Source organism: Gekko japonicus, unplaced genomic scaffold, assembly GCF_001447785.1.
Source record: "Gekko japonicus isolate JY-2015 unplaced genomic scaffold, Gekko_japonicus_V1.1 scaffold1592, whole genome shotgun sequence".
NCBI classification, from domain to species: domain Eukaryota; kingdom Metazoa; phylum Chordata; class Lepidosauria; order Squamata; family Gekkonidae; genus Gekko; species Gekko japonicus.
This window is the reverse complement of record NW_015175406.1, coordinates 148,084-166,126: the sequence shown is the minus strand read 5'-3', so window position 1 is coordinate 166,126 and position 18,043 is coordinate 148,084. Positions and strand designations below refer to the sequence as shown.

The window sequence follows — 18,043 nt, the reverse complement described above, 5'->3', positions numbered from 1 at the left end:
TTGGCTGTAAGTGTCCCTTTCTGACGGAAACTTTTCCCGCATTTTGAACAATTATACGGTTTCTCTCCGGTATGAATCCTCTCATGCGAAATAAGGTTGGAACCGGTACTAAATCTTTTCTGACACACCGAGCACTGATACGGTTTATCTCCAGCGTGAATTCTCTCGTGCGCAATGAGGTTGGAACCGCTAGCAAAACTTTTCTCACATATGGAGCATTGATGTGGTTTCTCTCCGGTGTGAATTTTTTCATGTGTTCTCAGGTTTCCCTTCTGGTGGAAACTTTTCCCGCATTTTGCACATTTGTAAGGTTTTTCTCCAGCATGAATTCGCTGATGCGCAATTAGGTTGGAGCCAGAACCAAAACTTTTGAGACAGATGGAACATTCATATGGTCTCTCGCCAGCATGAATTCTCTCATGTGCGATAAGGTTAGAGACACTAGCAAAACATTTCTGACATACAGAACACTGATGTGGCTTCTCGCCAGTGTGGATTTTTTCATGTGTCCGAAGGTTTCCCTTCTGATGGAAGCGTTTCCCGCATTTCGAACACTTGTAAGGTTTCTCCCCGGTATGAATTCTCTCATGCACAATAAGGTTGGAGCCACTAGCAAAACTCTTCCCGCATACAGAACATCGAAACGGTTTGTCTCCGGCATGAATTCGCTCGTGTGCAATCAGGTTGGAGCCGCTAGCAAAACTTTTCTCGCAAATGGAGCATTTATGCGGTTTCTCTCCAGTGTGAATTTTTTCATGCGTGGAAAGGTTTCCCTTTTGGCGGAAGCCTTTCCCGCACACCAAACATTTATATGGCTTCTCGTCAGTGTGAGTTCTCTCGTGCACTCTCAGGTCGGAGCTTCTTCTGAAACTTTTCCCACACTGACAAATGTGGAGTTTTAGGCCATCCTTGGTGTCTTCCTGATTAAAATCACCTTCACCAATCAGAATAGGTGCATCCATGCTCTTGCCTGGTTCGGGTCTCTGCTCACCCTGCGCTTCCTCCTGACTCACAGGCCCCGTTCCCTCCTTGCAATATTGGTAAGTGCTGTCCGTCTTTGGCAATACTTCCTCGGGGGCCACCTGCTCAGAGTGAGTTTCATGTATATTATCCACTTGGCTCACAAGCACCTGCCCAGCACCTGGAGGAACAAGCAAGAGTCACATGCCCTGTTTTGGATAATTTCTCCAACACACAATCAAATAAGAAATCTAGGAGGAAGATGCGATAGTAGAGTGCACCTCTGAACGTGTGTAGCCTGCTGTCATTCTCTAACACTGTCGAGAGCTGAATCGGGGAGATCCAGATTCGAATCCCATGCTTGGCCATGAAGCCCACTGGCTGGTTTTGCGACAGGCATTCTGTCTCAGTGTAGCCTACTTCACAGGGTTGTTGGGAGGATTAAATGGGAAACACTCTCAGACAGGATACTCTGAACTCCTCAGAAACAGAGCAGGACATATATATATATGTGATCACTGAAATCTGAGCTGCGTGGCCCTTTCTTTGGCAGGCTTGGGACCTTCCAGGGCAACCAAGATTACACATGCGACTCATGCAACCTCATTTTACATTAGGGTCATGCATAAGGGGGGGAAAGGATTTTTAACCCTTCAGCGTCCACTCCATTTCTCTGATCAAAACTGGGCTCTCCACTTCAATAGCCTTTTAAAGGGGAGGAAAAAGGCATGTTTTTAAAGGGCACTTCTTTTCTCCCTTTAAAATATTGTCAGCAGGGCCAGTAAACAAGTTTTGAATCACAAAACCGAGCAGTGATTGAAAAGCTAAACCCCTCTTCCTTTCCTGCAGAGCCCAGAGGCAAACTGAGCCTGCACCAGCCTACTGCTGGCATTTTCACAGAAGAAAAAGAGTTGGATTTATACCCCACCCTTCACTCAGAGTCTCAGGGCGGCTTACAAACTCCTTCCCCTTCCTCTCCCCACAACAGACGCCCTGTGAGGTAGGTGGGGCTGAGAGAGCTCTGAGAGAACTGCTCTTGAGAGAACTGCTCTGAGAACAGTGACTGACCCAAGGTCACCCAGCTGGCTTCATGTGGAGGAAGAGTGGGGAATCAAACCCGGCTCTCCAGATTAGAGTCTGCTGCTCTTAACCACTACACCAAGCTGTCTCTAACAGAGATGTGCCTCTTTTGTCATGCCCATAGTATTCCCCTCTTTCAGGATTCAGTTTATCTCAGCTTCTTCCCCACTACCACAATTTTACTCCCAATCTACACCCTCCATGTTCCCTACAGGTCTCTCCTCTCAGATCTCATGGTCAATGTTCCCTCTAAGCTGTGGAGTCTTGTGAGCAAAAATTGTACTTTGTGAGCCACTGGCATTAAAGTTGTGAGTGAGCAATTCGGCTGTTGCATAAATTAGTTTGCTCTGGAGCCGTCCCTTCCTGAGCTGAGACAGAAATGTGTGAGCCGGAGGCTAAAAAACTGTGAGCTGGCTCACACTAACTCAGCTTAGAGGGAACACTGCTCATGGTTGCTTCATTCACTCAGGGGATCTTGTCAGTGATCTTCATGTAATGCGGGAATCAGAGAACAGGAGGCCATCTTCAGCATATGGCTCTTGCTCCGTGTGAGACCAGAAGGCGCTCGCATGAGGGGATATCACATTAGAAGTGAGCCCTCGCCGCCCAAATCTGCCTGGGGCCTATCTTCTTCACCTAGGGTGCACTGTCAGTACAGGAAAGGGGTCTCAACTGGGAAGGGATAACAAATAAAGGAGAGAAAAATGCGGGTCAAGGCAGGTGTGCGTGTATATAATGGCCTGACAAAAAAGCAGGCAGAAGGAACCTAGTCCCCTTCTCCCCTGCCAGTTTTTGTGACACCACAGGAGCAAAGAAAAAGAAAGGCCTCTGTTACTAGCCACAGGACAAAGGGCCTCAGGAGAAGGGTTGCCAGTTCCCAGTTGGGGGTGGGGGATCCCCTGGTTTTGCGGTTTCCTGCCTGCCACTGGCTGGTGGGAGGAAATCCCCCCAACAGCAATGTAGAGTGATGTGCCTATGTCACCTGGAAGTGACATGGGGCATGTCGGTGACGTTGGGGGGGTGACGCTCTAGTTTTTGGGCAAAACTCTATGGTTTGAGGGCGATGTTACCATACAGTTTTGCCCAAAAACAAGAGTGTTGCCCCCAACATGCCTACATCACTTCCAGGTGACATAGGCATGGAGCACAATGTCACTTCTGGTGACGTTGGGGCGGTGGGGGCTATGCTCCCAGCTCCTGGAGCGTCCCCCCATCCCCCCACTGGCGTCTCGAAGGGACCGGGCAACCCTACTTAGGAGAGTTCCACCATTTTTCGTCCAACCTACAGTAACGGGGGGGAAGTCCAACTGGATATAAATGTTCTCAAGCCGATCTCCCTCCCCTGTCTTATCCCTCCCACTTCCCCTTGCCCTCATGTTTTGTCTTTTCCAGTTTACAAGCCGGAGGGCAGAGCCCGTCTCTCTTTATCAACAAGACTGGCTTTGGTTGACACGAGGCTGAAAAGCAGGATAGAACGACAGCAAACAAGCAAAAATTCATCTCTGTGAAAAACAGGCAGGGATTGTGTGCCGCATTACAGAGTTTCTGTTGTTCGTGACACACAAGAGTGCCGATTAAAGCGCCCTGACCTAGGTAGCCCAGGCAAGCCGGATCTCGCTGGAAGCTAAGTGGGGCCGACCCTGGCCAGGACTTGGAAGGGAGACCTCCTGGAGATACCAGCAGTGAGGAGGGCAGGGGCAGGCTTCATTCAGCCACCGCTCTGAATATCCTCCAGGCCCCCAGTGAGGTCGTCATGACTTCCAGGTGCGTGCGCGTGTACACATGCACACACACAAAAATACAAAAAAAGAAGAAGCGTGCCGATTAAAGTTTCACCACGGATCGTTTTGTAGAAAAAGAGCTAGGGGAACTCATTAGCATAAATCATTAGCATATGCCACACACCCTGACATCACTGGAAGTGTGTCATAAGGCCACACCCCCTGACATCACCGGACGTGTGTCATAAGGCCACACACCCCGCCCCCAACGGTCCCGGCCGCCGCCGCCGGCCTTGCAGCTCCACTGCCGAGCCCCATGAGGGGCCTGGCGGTGGACCTGCAAGGCCGGCGGAAGTGCAAGGAAGCCCCGCGAAGGCCCTCCCTGGCCCCAGGCAGGCAGGGGGGGGGAGAGGCAGGGAGGGAGCAACTTACCCTCCCTCTTCTCCTGCCTCCTCCTGGCTGCCCCGCCCCCCGTACCTCACCCGGGGGAACTGCGATCCCCCGCGATCCCCCCCGAAATGACCTCTGAGTTTCACACTTTTTTCATTGTTGTTCAGAGCCTGCAAAGAAACAGCAACTGTGAGAATGCAGTCAAGGCTCCAAACAGCTTAAAGGAAGCCTTTAAAAAAACGGGGAACGCTTCCTATGCCTATTTACTTCATCCGGGAAATCTGGGGGGGGGGACAAACACCCTCTGTCAAAGTCAGGGTTGTTCTTGAATAGCAGGGCAACTTGGCTTTGCAATGGATGTTACCCTGAAGCGCAGCCGCCTGCCTGTATTTATGGGGCGAATAAAATTTTATGGCGGTAACCACAGCAACGGGAGAGACGGCACTGCCAGGAGAAGCTGCGGAAACTCGCTGCCCTCTGCTTGTACTCCCGCAAACCGAATTTTCATTGCTTGAGGTGTGTGGCCTTCCTCTCTCCCGATTCCCATGCATGTTTGTTCACTGTGCTCAATAAGGTTGCCAGCTCTGGGTAGGGAAATACCTGGAGATTTGGGGGGGTGGAGCCTGAGAAGGGCGGGGTTTGTGGCAGGGAGGGACCTCAGTGGGGTATGACGTCACAGAGCCCACCTCCCGAAGCCGCCATTTTCTCCAGAGGTACCTGGAGACCAGTTGTAATTCGAGAAGACCTCCAGCCACAGCCTGGAAGTTGGCAACTCTAGTAGTCAATGGGGCTTAAGTGGCTACCGCATCCCATCTGGAGGTTTCTGCGGGAGCGCACAAGCAAGGTATAGAGGCGACACTTCCTTTTTGCCAGTCTCCTTCCACCCCCAAAATCTGGGATTCAGAGGTATACTGCTATTAAAGATGGAGGTTCCATCCACCTTTCCTGGCATTAGTGTACGGCTGTCATAGACTCCCCGCCCCCTCCCAGAAAGCAAGGGAATTCTTGGATCACCAAAGCAAACCAACCATGGGATTAAGATAAAACTGCCTGGAAATGAACTCGTGCCCCCTTAACTTCGGTGCAGTGTAACCATTTTATACACATCGGCACTGCACTCTGGCCCGTAGCTACAGTGGGGCTATTGGGCTCCACTCCCACAAGATTTCTTTGAGAAGATTTTTTTAGAAGAATGGGGGGGCCCTGAATGCATGGGCCCCCTCCACTTCTTCTCAAAAGCATTCAAAGGGATCCTTTACATGCTTTTGAGGAGCGGGGGGGGGGAGCGCATGCCCCTCTCCCTCCCTCCTGCAGGACTTAAACGGCCCTCCAGCTGATTAGCGGGCCACCTGCTCCCCGATGATCAGCTGAAGGGCCGGTGGTTGGGCTTGGGAGTGGATTGAAGATGACATAAAAATAATGGCAGCCCCACCAGAAATTTTTTTGCCCCACAAGCCACAAAATCCTGGCTACGGGCCTGACTGCACTCACTTACCAAATGCTCCTCCGTGACTGGCATTCTGAGATACACGGCCTGAGAACACAGAGGCTCCATTTAGTGGTCATGGTTAACAGCCCTTGATGGATCACTCCTCTGTGACTTTCACTAATCCCCTTTTAAAGCCATATACGCCAGTGAGCATCACTACATCTGGTGGCAGGGAGTTCCACAAGTCAGTTATATACATAAACCTTTATTGGCATAACACAGCAACAAGAAGGGAAGTCGGTTACGCATTGCAGGAAGAAGTCCTTCCTTTTGTCTCTCTTGAATGTACTGCTGTAAATTTCATTGGGTTTCTCTCTGTTCCCTCCCCCCCACACACACACAATTAAAGTTTTATAAACCACTATCATTTCCCTCTTTGGTTGTCTTTTTTCCATACCACATCGGTAAATGTTGACGATCCCCTAAATGCCATCTCTGTGGTGACAGTATACAGAAAGAAGTTCAGGTCGTGGTTCAAGTCATGCTGAATTACAAAAATCGTTGAATGATCAGGGAGCCCCTGTCACTACTGTTTAGCCTAACCTACCTCACAGGGCTGTTCTGACAATAAAAAGGCAAGGCAGCCATGTACATCAGCAGCTCTAGAGTTCCTTGGAGAAAGCATGGGCTGAAGTCGTAGCTAACACAGAGAACAGCATTAGAAACGGCCCCTTAGGGACCAGACCCAAAGCTTAACTATGTGTTATAAATTCAAGGGATCGTGTCCAGCTCCATCAGGAGGACTTTCGCTGAGATGAGTATTGTGAGTTTCCAGGCAAGTGGGGGCCCAATTCGAGATTGGGACTGTGGTGCATGGAGAAGGGACATTCCCCCAAGTCATTTTCCCAACCTGAAATATCAGCAGGGGTTGCTATTTACTCAGTTGGGGAAACCCATGTATACGCTTCAGTACACACGGAGCCTAGGGTTGCCAGGTCCCTCCTGGCCACTGCCAGGGGATGGGGGGGGGTAGGGTTGCCAGATCCAGGCTGGGAAACCCCTGGAAATTTGGGGGCGGAGCCTGGGGAGGGCAGGGACCTCAGTGGGGTACAATACCACAGAGCCCACCCTCCAAAGCAGCCATTTTCTCCAGGGGAGCTGAACTCTGTCATCTGTACATGAGCCGTAATTCCAGGGGATCCCCTTGCCCCACTTGGAGGCCGGCATCCCTAACTGGAGCCGCAACAGGGCAAATATTCCCCCCACCACAGGCTAGGGTTGCTGGCTGATGGCAGGCACCCGGCGGGAGACTAGGGAGACACCATAGCATCAACAGAATGATATCGTTTCTGGCGCAAAACCAGAAGTGACGTCACACCACTCTAGGATTCAGCAGAACATCTATGGATTTACCACAGAGTTTCCACTGAATTCTAGAGCGGCATGATTTCATTTCCAGGTTTGCCTCAGAAATACCATCACACCTTCAACGCAGCAGTAATTTTTGGATTATTTCCCCCTGTCGGCCTACTGAGTAAAAGCAGGGTTTGGGGGCCGCTGGCCGGAGAGACCTGACAATCCGACCCAGAGCTGTTTCAGGTCGGGAAAATGGCCCCGGAGGGACAGGGCAACAATGGCTCAAGCCCCATCGCCCCAACCTGATTTATGTCCCCACATGCCCGGGAAACGTTTCAAGCAGGGAAACTTGCTTCTGATTCCCAGGATCCGGGGAAAACGTGACACGTAGTTAGGCCTTCAGCAAATTTGTATTTGTAGGCTCTCACAAGAAGCATCCTCTGCACGTTTGTGCAGTGAGGGGAAAATTACCACAGCACAGCCTTACCTGTGGACTTCTCAGCTCCTTCCCAATCTGGTGTTGCGTCCAGGTCAATCCACGTATCTGGCGGCGGAATCTCATCGCCCTCAGCAGGACTCACAGCCACCCCCTCCCAAGAATCCGGCACCTAAAACAGTAGTGGAAGATCCCAATCAAGGGGGATGGCACGGGTCTCGGTTTTCCTCCCCAGAGGGGCAGATGCCTACAATCACTTGATTCCCCACAGACATGGTTGTCCCCAGCTGTTCCTTATCTGTCTCCACTGTTGCCTGGATTTGGGCACACTGTAAAAACCCGACGTAAGACACAATGGCGACAACGCAGCACGCCACACAATAGATCTCTGGATGTTCACCACTGCGGGGATGTAAAAATTGGGGATTCAGAGTTTGTCTGAATCCAGCTTTGGTCTTTTGGAAGGGAAACTGGACCCCCTTTTTGAAATATCAGCACCAAACCCTCTTACCTCCTCTTTCAGTCTGACAACTTCTTTCTGCTTCGACAGAAACTCTTCCGCCAGGGCCACCGCCTGGATACAGGTCTCTGGGCCGCACCGCCGGACCCAGTTCTGCATTTCCTGGGGCAGGACGGTCAGGAACTGCTCCAGGATCAGCAGCTCCAAGATCTCCTCCTTTGAGTGCCTCTCCGCTTTCAGCCACTGACGGCAAAGCTGCTGGAGTCGCCCATAAACCGCTCTCGGCCCCTCCGCCTCTTGGTAGCACAGCTGTCTGAAGCGCTGGCGCCGCTTCTCCCTCACGATGGCCGCCGCTTGCAAGATGGCCGCCTTCACCTTCCCATAATCCTCTATGTCTCGGACACTGAGGTTGCTGAAGGCCAGCTCGGCTTCTCCGCTGAGGGCCGGCAGAAGGAAGGTCACCCACTTTTCCTGAGGCCACCGACACGCTGTTGCCACTTGCTCAAAGGAGGCCAGGAAGGCTTTAGCGTCGTCCCATGGTGCAGGCTCCTCAGACACTGGTGGGGCCCCCCACCCCGACTGAGGGGCCTGCAGAGACCCCAAGAATTCCTGCCATTGGTTTTCCCAGAGTTGCGGCTCCTCTTCATCGGGCTCCATTTTAATAAATGGCAAGGTGATCGTCTTCAGCTCCCCGATGCTCCCTACGTGTACAATCTTTGGGGCCTTGGCACCCTCCATCTCGGAACACAGCCTGAAGGCCTCTAGATTATCTTCCTCCTTCACCAGCAGCGGGAGCGCTCCTGCCCGTTCCTCCACAGACATGTTCACCTCCAAATCCACAATCAAGTTCTCCATCAAAGAAGTAAAACTCCGGAGAGAGGGAAATCTTGGGGGGGGGGGACTTCTGGGGCCGTTTCCTCTGGCCAAGCCCTTATTGTAGACTTCCCACCTGCTACAGTCAATCGGGGGGGTTCCAAATGACTATGCAGATTGCTCTACAGAAAGAGAAGGCCCAAGTTAGTGAAGAAACACACAGATGTAGAAGAAGGTGTAGAAAAAGGAGGCAGAAACCTCAGGCCTAAGAGGAGATTCAGCCACAGAAGGTCCCAACTGACCAAACCTGGGTAGGGGAAAGAATGGGGCACGCACTGGCATTATGCCAACACCACTTGCAGCAGCAAACAGAAGTAATATCACAGGACGCTCTAGGATTTGGGCCCCACAGCGTCATTTCCAGTTTTTGTCAGAAATGGCACCAGTGCACCAGTTCCCTGCCCCCTAAATGCTCTTGGGAGTTAACGAGATGCAGCCTAGCAACTCTAGCAACCAGTGTTTGGGCTGCAGAAACGTAGCAGATTATTAATCAACATGTCAATGATCAGTATTGTACACTTTCAGTTATGCAAATAGCTTTCTCATAATGGCTCTTTGTTGATCTCTTCCTCTTCCTTTAGTTCTTTAATTATAAAAGGTTGTTGACCCCTGGTCTACTATCTGATTGTTCATATGCCTAGAAACCTTGCCTTACTGACACAAAAATAACTGCAAGCCACAACACCAGAGGGAACTCAAACCTAAAAATAAAACCAAAGGGAACAACGACAACAGGAAAAGCCTGAGGGCCTTGGTCTCACACACACAATTTCTCTTGGTGAGTTACCCAGCAAGCCCAAAGAACAACTAATAGTAAAATAAGCAAACTTTTTAAAAAAATGTTGTTCAGTCAAACCAGTCGCTGCCTTCACTCTTCTCCAGGCAGGCAGAGTCTCTCAGGCAGCAGGAGTCAGGCTCAGAGCAGCCGCTGAAGCCAAAGACAGCGCACACCCTCCAAACCTCTCTCAGCAAGGGAGTCTAGCTCAGCCAGACCCTTGCTTTTATGCTCTTTGCCCATCCACAGAAGAATTTCAAAAAAGAACAAATTTCTGTGATTGGCAAAAGAGCACTGTGCTCCCCCTCACCTGAAATCCTGTTTGCCAAATTGCCACTGCTCCTTCTCCCCTTCTTCCTGTTCCCTGGGACATGGGGTGGGGAAAGCAAGGTAGTTACTTACCTGGACTTCACATTTGAAGCCAACAACCCTGCAAGTTGCAAACCTGGCAAAAGCATGCAATGATTGGCTCTAAGGCGCAACAGCTCCCACTAAGGTGCTTTTGCCATTGGGCTGCAGAGATGCCTCTTCCCCTCCCTCCTGTTGCCTGGAAACCAGAGCAAAAGGCAGGAAAGAACCCTAGAGGAGAGAACTGAAAGTTATCTTTGTAGCCCTTTAAACCTCTCCACCCCAGCTATTCTGTATAGCCGAATACACCTGGGGAAAAGCCAACAAAAAATCGGCTTTATTTGGGATCAGCTATACGGGTAGCTGGTCAGATTTTCCAATCTGTAATCGGCTTTAAAAATACCCGAAAAATACCGGTAAGGTATTTTTCAGGTATTTTTTTTGCTCGGATACAGCCGAATGCACACCCCTATTTCAAATGACTTGACAATTCTTTGATAATATTTGACTGCTCAACTGACCAAATCTCTTGACGGGTTAAGTAACCAACCTTACAAAGCCCTCAGGCGTTTAAAACAGAACAGAACAAACACAAAAACTGAACATGGGAGGAGATTAGTCCATTTTGGAGTTGGGTTTCACCTGCCGAAATGACTCTCCTCTACCTCCAATCTCAGCTCGCACTAGACTCCGCCTTGGGCCCACCTGACATCCATGAACACATGAAGCTGCTTTATAACTGAATCAGACCCTGGGTCCATCAAGTTCAGCACTGTCTACTCAGGCTGGCAGCAGCTCTCCAGGGTCTCAGGCAGAGGTCTTTCACATCAGAGAGCCAGTTTGGTGTAGTGGTTAGGAGCACGGACTCTAATCTGGGAGAACTGGGTTTGATTCCCCACGCCTCCACATGCAGCTGCTGGTGTGACCTTGGGTTAGCCACAAGTTCTTTCAGAACTGTCTGTTGTGGGAAGGGGAAGGGATTGTAAGCCGCTCTGAGGTATAAATCCAATCTCTTCTTCGTCATCACCTACTGCTTGGTCTTTTTAACTAGGGATGCCAGGGATCGAACCTGGGACCTTCTGCATGCCAAGCAGATGCTCTGCCACTGAGCCATAGCCCCTGCTGGGCTCTACCTCCTGACCCACCCAAAACTGCTGGCTCCACCCTAAACTACCACTCTGTACTTTACCCCCAGGTCCCATCCAGGTACCAGATTTTTGTGCCGGAAAGTTTGGCATTCCCAACCGGAAAGGAAAAGCCTGACATTCTCTTCCTGTGTATTCTCTACATCACGATAAAACCCCATAGCAGAGTCCAAATCAAAGGATGCCTCTCCACAGAGTCGGGACAGGTCTTCAGCTACAGTTGAAGAGCTCCTGGCACTGTTTCCCCCGTTCCCCACTTCATAGGCGGGTGAGGGGGAAATGCGGGGGGCGGGTTTCACTGACATCGTGCCAGAGCTAAACTGGAAGTGACATCATTGTGTCGAGGCAACGCTCTAGGATTTGCCCAAAACTCTATGGTTTTGTTCCAGAAGTGATGTCACAAGTCAGAATGACACAGGCAAGCCCGTTCCTACCCTTAATGGAACTTAGTGACCTTAGTGACCTGGTGGGTCACTAGTTCCATAGCATGGAGGATTTTCTTTGCCTTCACTTCCAAACAGCAGGGTTGTTTTTTTTGAGGGGGCAGGAAGCAACTGGACATTGTCATCCACTAACTGTCCGCTTTCCCTGTTCTCCGTAAGTTCTTTCTCAAACCTAGTTTGTTACGAGGTTTCTAGAAAGAACGCAATCCAAGCTGTTTGGACAGGAAATTGCACATTTCATAAAGTCTCACCCACAGTGGCACTCTCTTCCTTGCCTTGGACCCTGCAGCCAGCATTTCCCTCAGGTACCAGGGGACTTTTTCAAGCTTAAAATAGATCAGTTATAGCTATTATATTATAGCTCAGGGCTCTTTTTGTAGAAAAAGCCCAGCAGGAACTCATTAGCATAATAGGTCACACCCAACAGCAGAAACTCATTAGCATATTAGGCCACACCCCTAACAACACAGCTCATTACCAGACGTGTGGTCATCCAGCCACACCCACCTTTTGCTTCTTATTCTGTTTACCTTGTTTGTTGTCAAAACCCAGGGCTTTTTTTGTAGCTGGAACTCCTTTGCATGTTAGGCCACACACCCCTAATGTAGCCAATCCTAATGAGTTTCTGCTGTTGGGTGTGGCCTATTATGCTAATGAGTTCCTGCTGGGCGTGGCCAACTCTAGAGCCAGCCGGAACTCCGTTCCTGTGTGTTCCTGCCCAAAAGAAGTTCCTGCCCTGGCTATAGTTATAAAATTATGGATGGGGTGGAGAGTTGACAGAGTTGATAAAGAGAACTTTTTCTCCCTCTCACAAAATACTAGAACTCGAAGGCATCCAAGGAAGCTGATGGGCAGTAGGTTCAGGACAGACAAAAGGAAATACTACTTGAGGAGGAGGAGGAGGAGATTGGATTTATACCTTGCCCGTCACTACCTGAAGGAGTCTCAGAGCAGCTTACAATCCCTTTCCCCTCACCACAACAGACACCCTGTGAGGTAGGTGGGGCTGAGAGAGCTCTCTCGAGGACTGCTCTTGAGAGAGCAGCTCTGAAAGAACTTGTGACTGACCCAAGGTCACACCAGCAGCTGCATGTGGAGGCGTGGGGAATCAAACCTGGTTCTCCCAGATTAGAGACCGCACTCCTAACCACTACACCAAACTGGCTCACAGAGAGTGATTAAAATGTGGAATTCACTGCCAGAGGATGTAGTGATGGCCACAGGAATAAAGAACTTTAAAAGGGGGTTAGATAGGTTCATGAAGGAGAAGTCCATCAATGGATACTAGCCATGGTGGCTGAGGGGAACCTCCAAAATCAGAGTCATTAATCCTCTGAATCCCAGAGCCAGGAGGCAACCTCAGGGAAAGGCCTCGGCCTCTATGCCCTGTTGTTGGCCCTCCAGAGGAACCGGTTGGCCACTGTGTGAGACACAATGCTGGACTAGGTGGACTATTGGTCTGATACAACAGGGCTTTTCTTAGGTTCTTATCCCTCCTAGGGTTGCCAGCTCTGGGTTGTTAAATTCCTGGAGATTTGGGAGTGGAGGCCACAGATGGTGGGGCTGAGGGAGGGGAGGGGCCTCAATAGTTTATAATACCTTTAGGTCCACCCTCCAAAGGATCCATTTTTCTCCAGGGAAACAGATTTCTGTCACCTGGAAATCAGATGTAAATCTAGGAGCTCTCCAAGGTCCATGTGGAGGCTGGCAACCCTCTCCCCCTCCAGAGATATATTCTTGTTGACATCCCTATTCTTGTACCAAAGATCACTGACTAAAGCAGATACACTACTCCACCATTATACAGTCTGATGAAGGCTCTTTTGTTGAATGTTATATTCACTGACCGGGGGGGGGGAGAGCGGCCATGCTCTGGCTTCTCAAGCACACTGTGTTAGATACACAATAGTTTTTTTAGGATTTCACCTTGTGAGAAAACCTTCCCAGATTTCACGGACTAGAAATTTGCTTTATTTTTGTTTGTTTTTTGCATTTATATCCCGCCCATCCCGTAAACGGGCTCGGGGCGGATCACAACCATTTGATAAACACAATAACGTTTAAAAACACATTAAAACACATTCCTTTGCTGCTGTTGTTCCTCACTGCATATATTATATAATGCCCACATGCATAAGGGAAGAGCAAAGGGGACATTTATAAAGCGAGGGGGTATGTTCCCCCACCCATTCCCCTACATAACAAAAAACCACCCAAAGTTTAAAAAAAACAAACTTATCCGTACATTCCAAATTAGTTCTTTGAAACATTCCAAATGCAGATAGATCAAGATGTGTAGTAGCTGTGTTAGTCTGGTTGTAGCAACAGAAAAGAGCAAGAATCCAGGAACGCCTTCAAGACGAACAACATTGGTGGCACAGTAGGAGCTTTTGTGAATAGTCACTGCTCACTTCTCCAGATACAGCATAGACTCAGGAAAGCTCCTACCTTGCCATAAATGTTGTTAGTCTTGAAGGTGCTACTGGACTCTTGCTCTTTTCTACTGTTCCAAATGCAATTCAACCTTTTTTAAAAAAATGTTTTCTCCTAATGTGCCGCAATACCCACTTTCACGCTAACTAATACTGCACAATGAAAACAATTTCACAATATTTGCTTTGGTGTCCTGGTTAAGTGCACGGACTGTAATCTGGGAGAATCGGGTTTGATTCCCCACTCCTCCACTTGCACCTGGCTGGATGACCTTGGAAAAGCCATAGCTCTGATAAGAGCTGTCCTTGAAAAAGAGCAGTTTCTGTCAAGAGCTCTCTCGGCCCCACCTACCTCACAGGGTGTCTGTTGTGGGGAGGGGAAGGGAAAGGAGTTTGTAAGCCGGTCTGAGACACCTTTGGGTAGTGAAGGGTGGGGTATAAATCCAATCTCTTCTTCTTTTCTTCTTCATCTGAGCGTGTAGCAATCCCAATTCTTATCAATTACTACTTATCAACTCTAGAAGGAAACATTCCATATTGACTCTCTAATAACAGAACCCAAGGTCTTGTTATTAGAAAGTCAACATGGAATGTTTCCTTCTAGAGTTGATAAGTAGTAATTGATAAGAATTGCGATTGCTACATGATCAGATAAAGCAAATATTGTGAAACAAATTGTTTTTATTGCGCAGGATTCGTTAGCGTGTGAGCGATAAAAAAAGTGAGTGATAATAGAATAAAATTTTCAACAGAATTACTACATTAAACGTTTTTGCAACTTATCTTTATTGACTCTTCGTTATTTTTGTCACAGATGTTGTTTTTGGAATTCCTCCCGTGATCTCTCATTTTTGGCTTCTGCAATACCCACTTTAGCAGCTATAGGCAAAGTTGAGACTAACTCTCCAAAGAAGATCGAGCTCTGTTTCATTTTTTAAAGCAAAAATTTAGGAGAAGCCAGACTCAGAGACCAAAACCAAAATTTATGCTCATTGCAGGCTGAAGCCTCTCAAGTAAACACAGGAAGCGGCCTTATCCTGAATCAGACCCTTGGTCCATCCAGTACTGTCTACTCAGACTGGCAGTGGCTCTCCAGGGACTCAGGCAGAGGACTTTCACATCACCTCCACTACTACCTGATCCTTTTAACTGGAGATGCCGGGGATTGAACCTGGGACCTTCTGCATGCCAAGCACATGCTCTGCCACTGAGCCACAGTGGCCTCCACATGCAAAGCTACTCTCCTTAGCATCTTCACTTGACTAGGAAGTCAGGCCCATTGAATTCAGTCAGACATATTTCAGAGAAAAGAGGGATGAATTGTCCCCTTCCCACTGTTTCATCTGTGGAAAGAGATGTGATCTGGTACACGTGTAGATCCCACCGTTCTCACACCAAAGATCACTGTTCTGAGTTACAAATCGCCCCCTGCCGCATAGATGGTGTCAAAGGCTCTGCTGAACTGGTAATTTAGTTTCAAAACGTTATTCGTGAACTGGCTTCTGCCGAACAAGATGCATCTGCAAACTGACCACAATGAAAGAAACTGCCTTCGATGGAGTCAGACCCTCTACATCGGTATTGTCTACTCTAGCTGTCAGCAGCTTTCCGAAGTTTCAGGTGGATGTCTTTCACATCACCTGCTAGGTGATCTTTGAAACTGGGGATTTATTTATTACTTTCACTTCATCGGCATTTTCTCCCCAACAGGGACCCAAAGTGCATCCTCCCCTTCTCCATTTTATCCTCACATCAACCCTGTGATGTAGGTTAGGCTGAGAGTTTCCGACTGCTCCAAGGTAACCCAGCAAGCTTCCATGGCAAAGTGAGAATTCGAACTCAGATCCCCCAAATTGTAGTCCAACACTTCAACCACTAGACTGTACCGGGATAACACAACAGAGGCTGAACCTAGCACTTTCTGCACGTAAAGTAGGTGCTTTACTTTGCAAAACCAAATCGTAGTCCAACACTTCAACCATTAGACTGTACTGGGATAACAGAGGCTGAACCTAGCACTTTCTGCACATAAAGTAGGTGCTTTAGTTTGCAAAACTTCAGAATGTTTAGACAATTCCTTAACCTCACAATGGATGAGTTTAGTTTTTCTTTCCCCCCCCCTTATAAAATAGTCACAGCAGCAAATGATAACATGTACTAGTTTGGCAGACATTTAAAGAAAGGTGGAGTTTGAGGAATTAAATAGATTTTGGTATAGAATTCAGATGCATCTCCTCTCCCACTTTCTGCACATTTCTGCACATGTGCATGCTAATAAAGTTTTTAAAAGGACCCCCCCCCCCAAAAAAAGCCACACACACCCCAAAAGGCAAAAACAGGAACCAATTTGCAATAGAGTATGAATTATAAATAGCGTGTGTCTAGTCGGGAAGAGAAAACACCGATTGGTAGAATTCAGATGCATCTCCTCTCCCACTTCGAGATTTCTGCACATATGCATGCTAATAAAGTGCTTAAAAGGAAAAAAAAAAACCAAAAAACCACCCCCCCAAAAGGCAAAAACAGGAAACAATTTGCAATAAGGTAGGGATTATAAATAGCGTGTGTCTAGTTGAGAAGAGAGAACACCGATAGGGGGGCACCTTTTGGAAGACAGCTTTCGCCTTCCCTGTAGCCCTACCTGGCAAATCCTGGTTCGGTATCTCGCCTTGAGCTTCTCTGCTATTTTTATTTTATTTCACATTCACCCGATCCCTGCTGTCTAATGCAATGTTCTCCCAGACCGGGGGACAAGGAAGAAATGCAGAAGCTGATTTCTCACCAGTTGTAAAGAGGGGAAATGACTTCTCTCATATTTTTTACAAGCCTTTCTCATGTTTCCTGGCCTCTCTAGGACTCGCAGAGACGCTCGGTGGATTTAACCTTTGCAGGCAGCTCGCCGCTGCCCCCGCTGCCGTGAGAGGTGCTGATTGGTGGAGCTTCAGTTGTTCGCACTCTATGCAAACCTTCTGGCTTTGGTATCCGCTTGCAAAAACTCTCTCTCTCTCTGGATAGATCGAGGTGGGCAGCCGTGTGAGAGAGATTTAGATTTTTAAAAATGCTGACATCTCCAGTGGAGCGGAGAGCCTCTGAACATGTGCATAGTGTCTTCCAGGGGCGGGCCTTTTATGTAAAAAAAAAAGGGAAAGAAAAAAAAGGAAGGCCAGTTGTCTCTGAGAATGTGCAAAGTATCTTTTTCTTCGCGTGATGAACGAGCTGTGGGGCTTATGAACTCTGTACATCTGAGCATGCAAAGAACATCTTATTTTGACGTGAGGCCCATTCCGCATGTTTACCTTGGATATGCAATTGTGCTACAAATTTTTCAGACTGTCTCTTCTGACATGTCCCCCCCCCCAAAAAAAAAGTGTGTTCTGCAACTTGCAACCTGCTGGTGGTGCCTGGCCCTGGGGCCTTCTTTGTGGTGGTCCCCCATCCTGGTGGAACCAGCTGTCAGATGTTATGCGGCCCCGTGGGACTTATCTAGGTTCCGTAGGGCCTGCAAAACAGAGCTCTTCCGTTTGGCTTTTAGTTAGTGAGGCCTGGTTTATGTGGGCTGCCTTCTAGTTTTATTTGGATTATGTTTTTAAACTGAGATTTGTTAATGTTTGTTAGCAGCCCCAAGACAGCCTGGAAGGGAGAGGCACCATGTAAGTTAAATAAATAAATAAATACTCATTTTCTCTATGTTGGGAGAATTAAGTGTGAAACACAAAAGTTAAGAACAGGGAGATGGGGGGGAGGTGGCACTTTGTGGACCAAGTAGCTACGGGTTACCAGCTTCCAGGTGGGGCCTGGGGATCTCCTGCTTTTACATATGATCTCCAGCTCCCCTGGAGAAAATGGCTGCTTTGAAGGGTGGACTCTCTGGCACTGTCCCTTGCTGAGGCCCCTCCCCTCCCCAAACCCCACCCTCTCCCAGATCCACCCCCAAAGTCTCCAGGTATCTTCCTTTTTGGGGGGGATCCCCCTAAGGGGACTTTTGTATTGATTTTTTACAAACTACAACCAAAAATATGGGAAGGGGAACTACATCTAAGGAGAAAGAAAAAAGACCCACAAGTAACTAGTAACCACTCTAATGGCAGAAAGTGAAGAGGACCTAAAGAGCCTCTTGCTCAGGATAAAAGAGGAGAGCGCAAAAGTGGGCTTGAAGCTCAACATCAAAAAAACTAAGATCATGGCATCCGGCCCC

General features: G+C 48.6%; 1 protein-coding gene across 1 annotated transcript in view; it reads right to left on the bottom strand.

The window, feature by feature from the left end:
* The window catches only part of LOC107122608 (zinc finger protein 197-like), a 64,597-nt gene extending 55,935 nt beyond the window's left edge, over positions 1-8,662 (bottom strand). The window contains exons 1-3 of the mRNA XM_015425720.1: positions 7,884-8,662; positions 7,424-7,544; positions 129-1,141 (exon numbers count right to left, since the gene is read on the bottom strand). Coding sequence (XP_015281206.1) covers positions 129-1,141; positions 7,424-7,544; positions 7,884-8,654 — 1,905 coding nt within the window. The 5' untranslated portion in view covers positions 8,655-8,662. The remainder of the gene's footprint in view (positions 1-128; positions 1,142-7,423; positions 7,545-7,883) is intronic.
* Between the last annotated feature and the right edge of the window lie 9,381 nt (positions 8,663-18,043).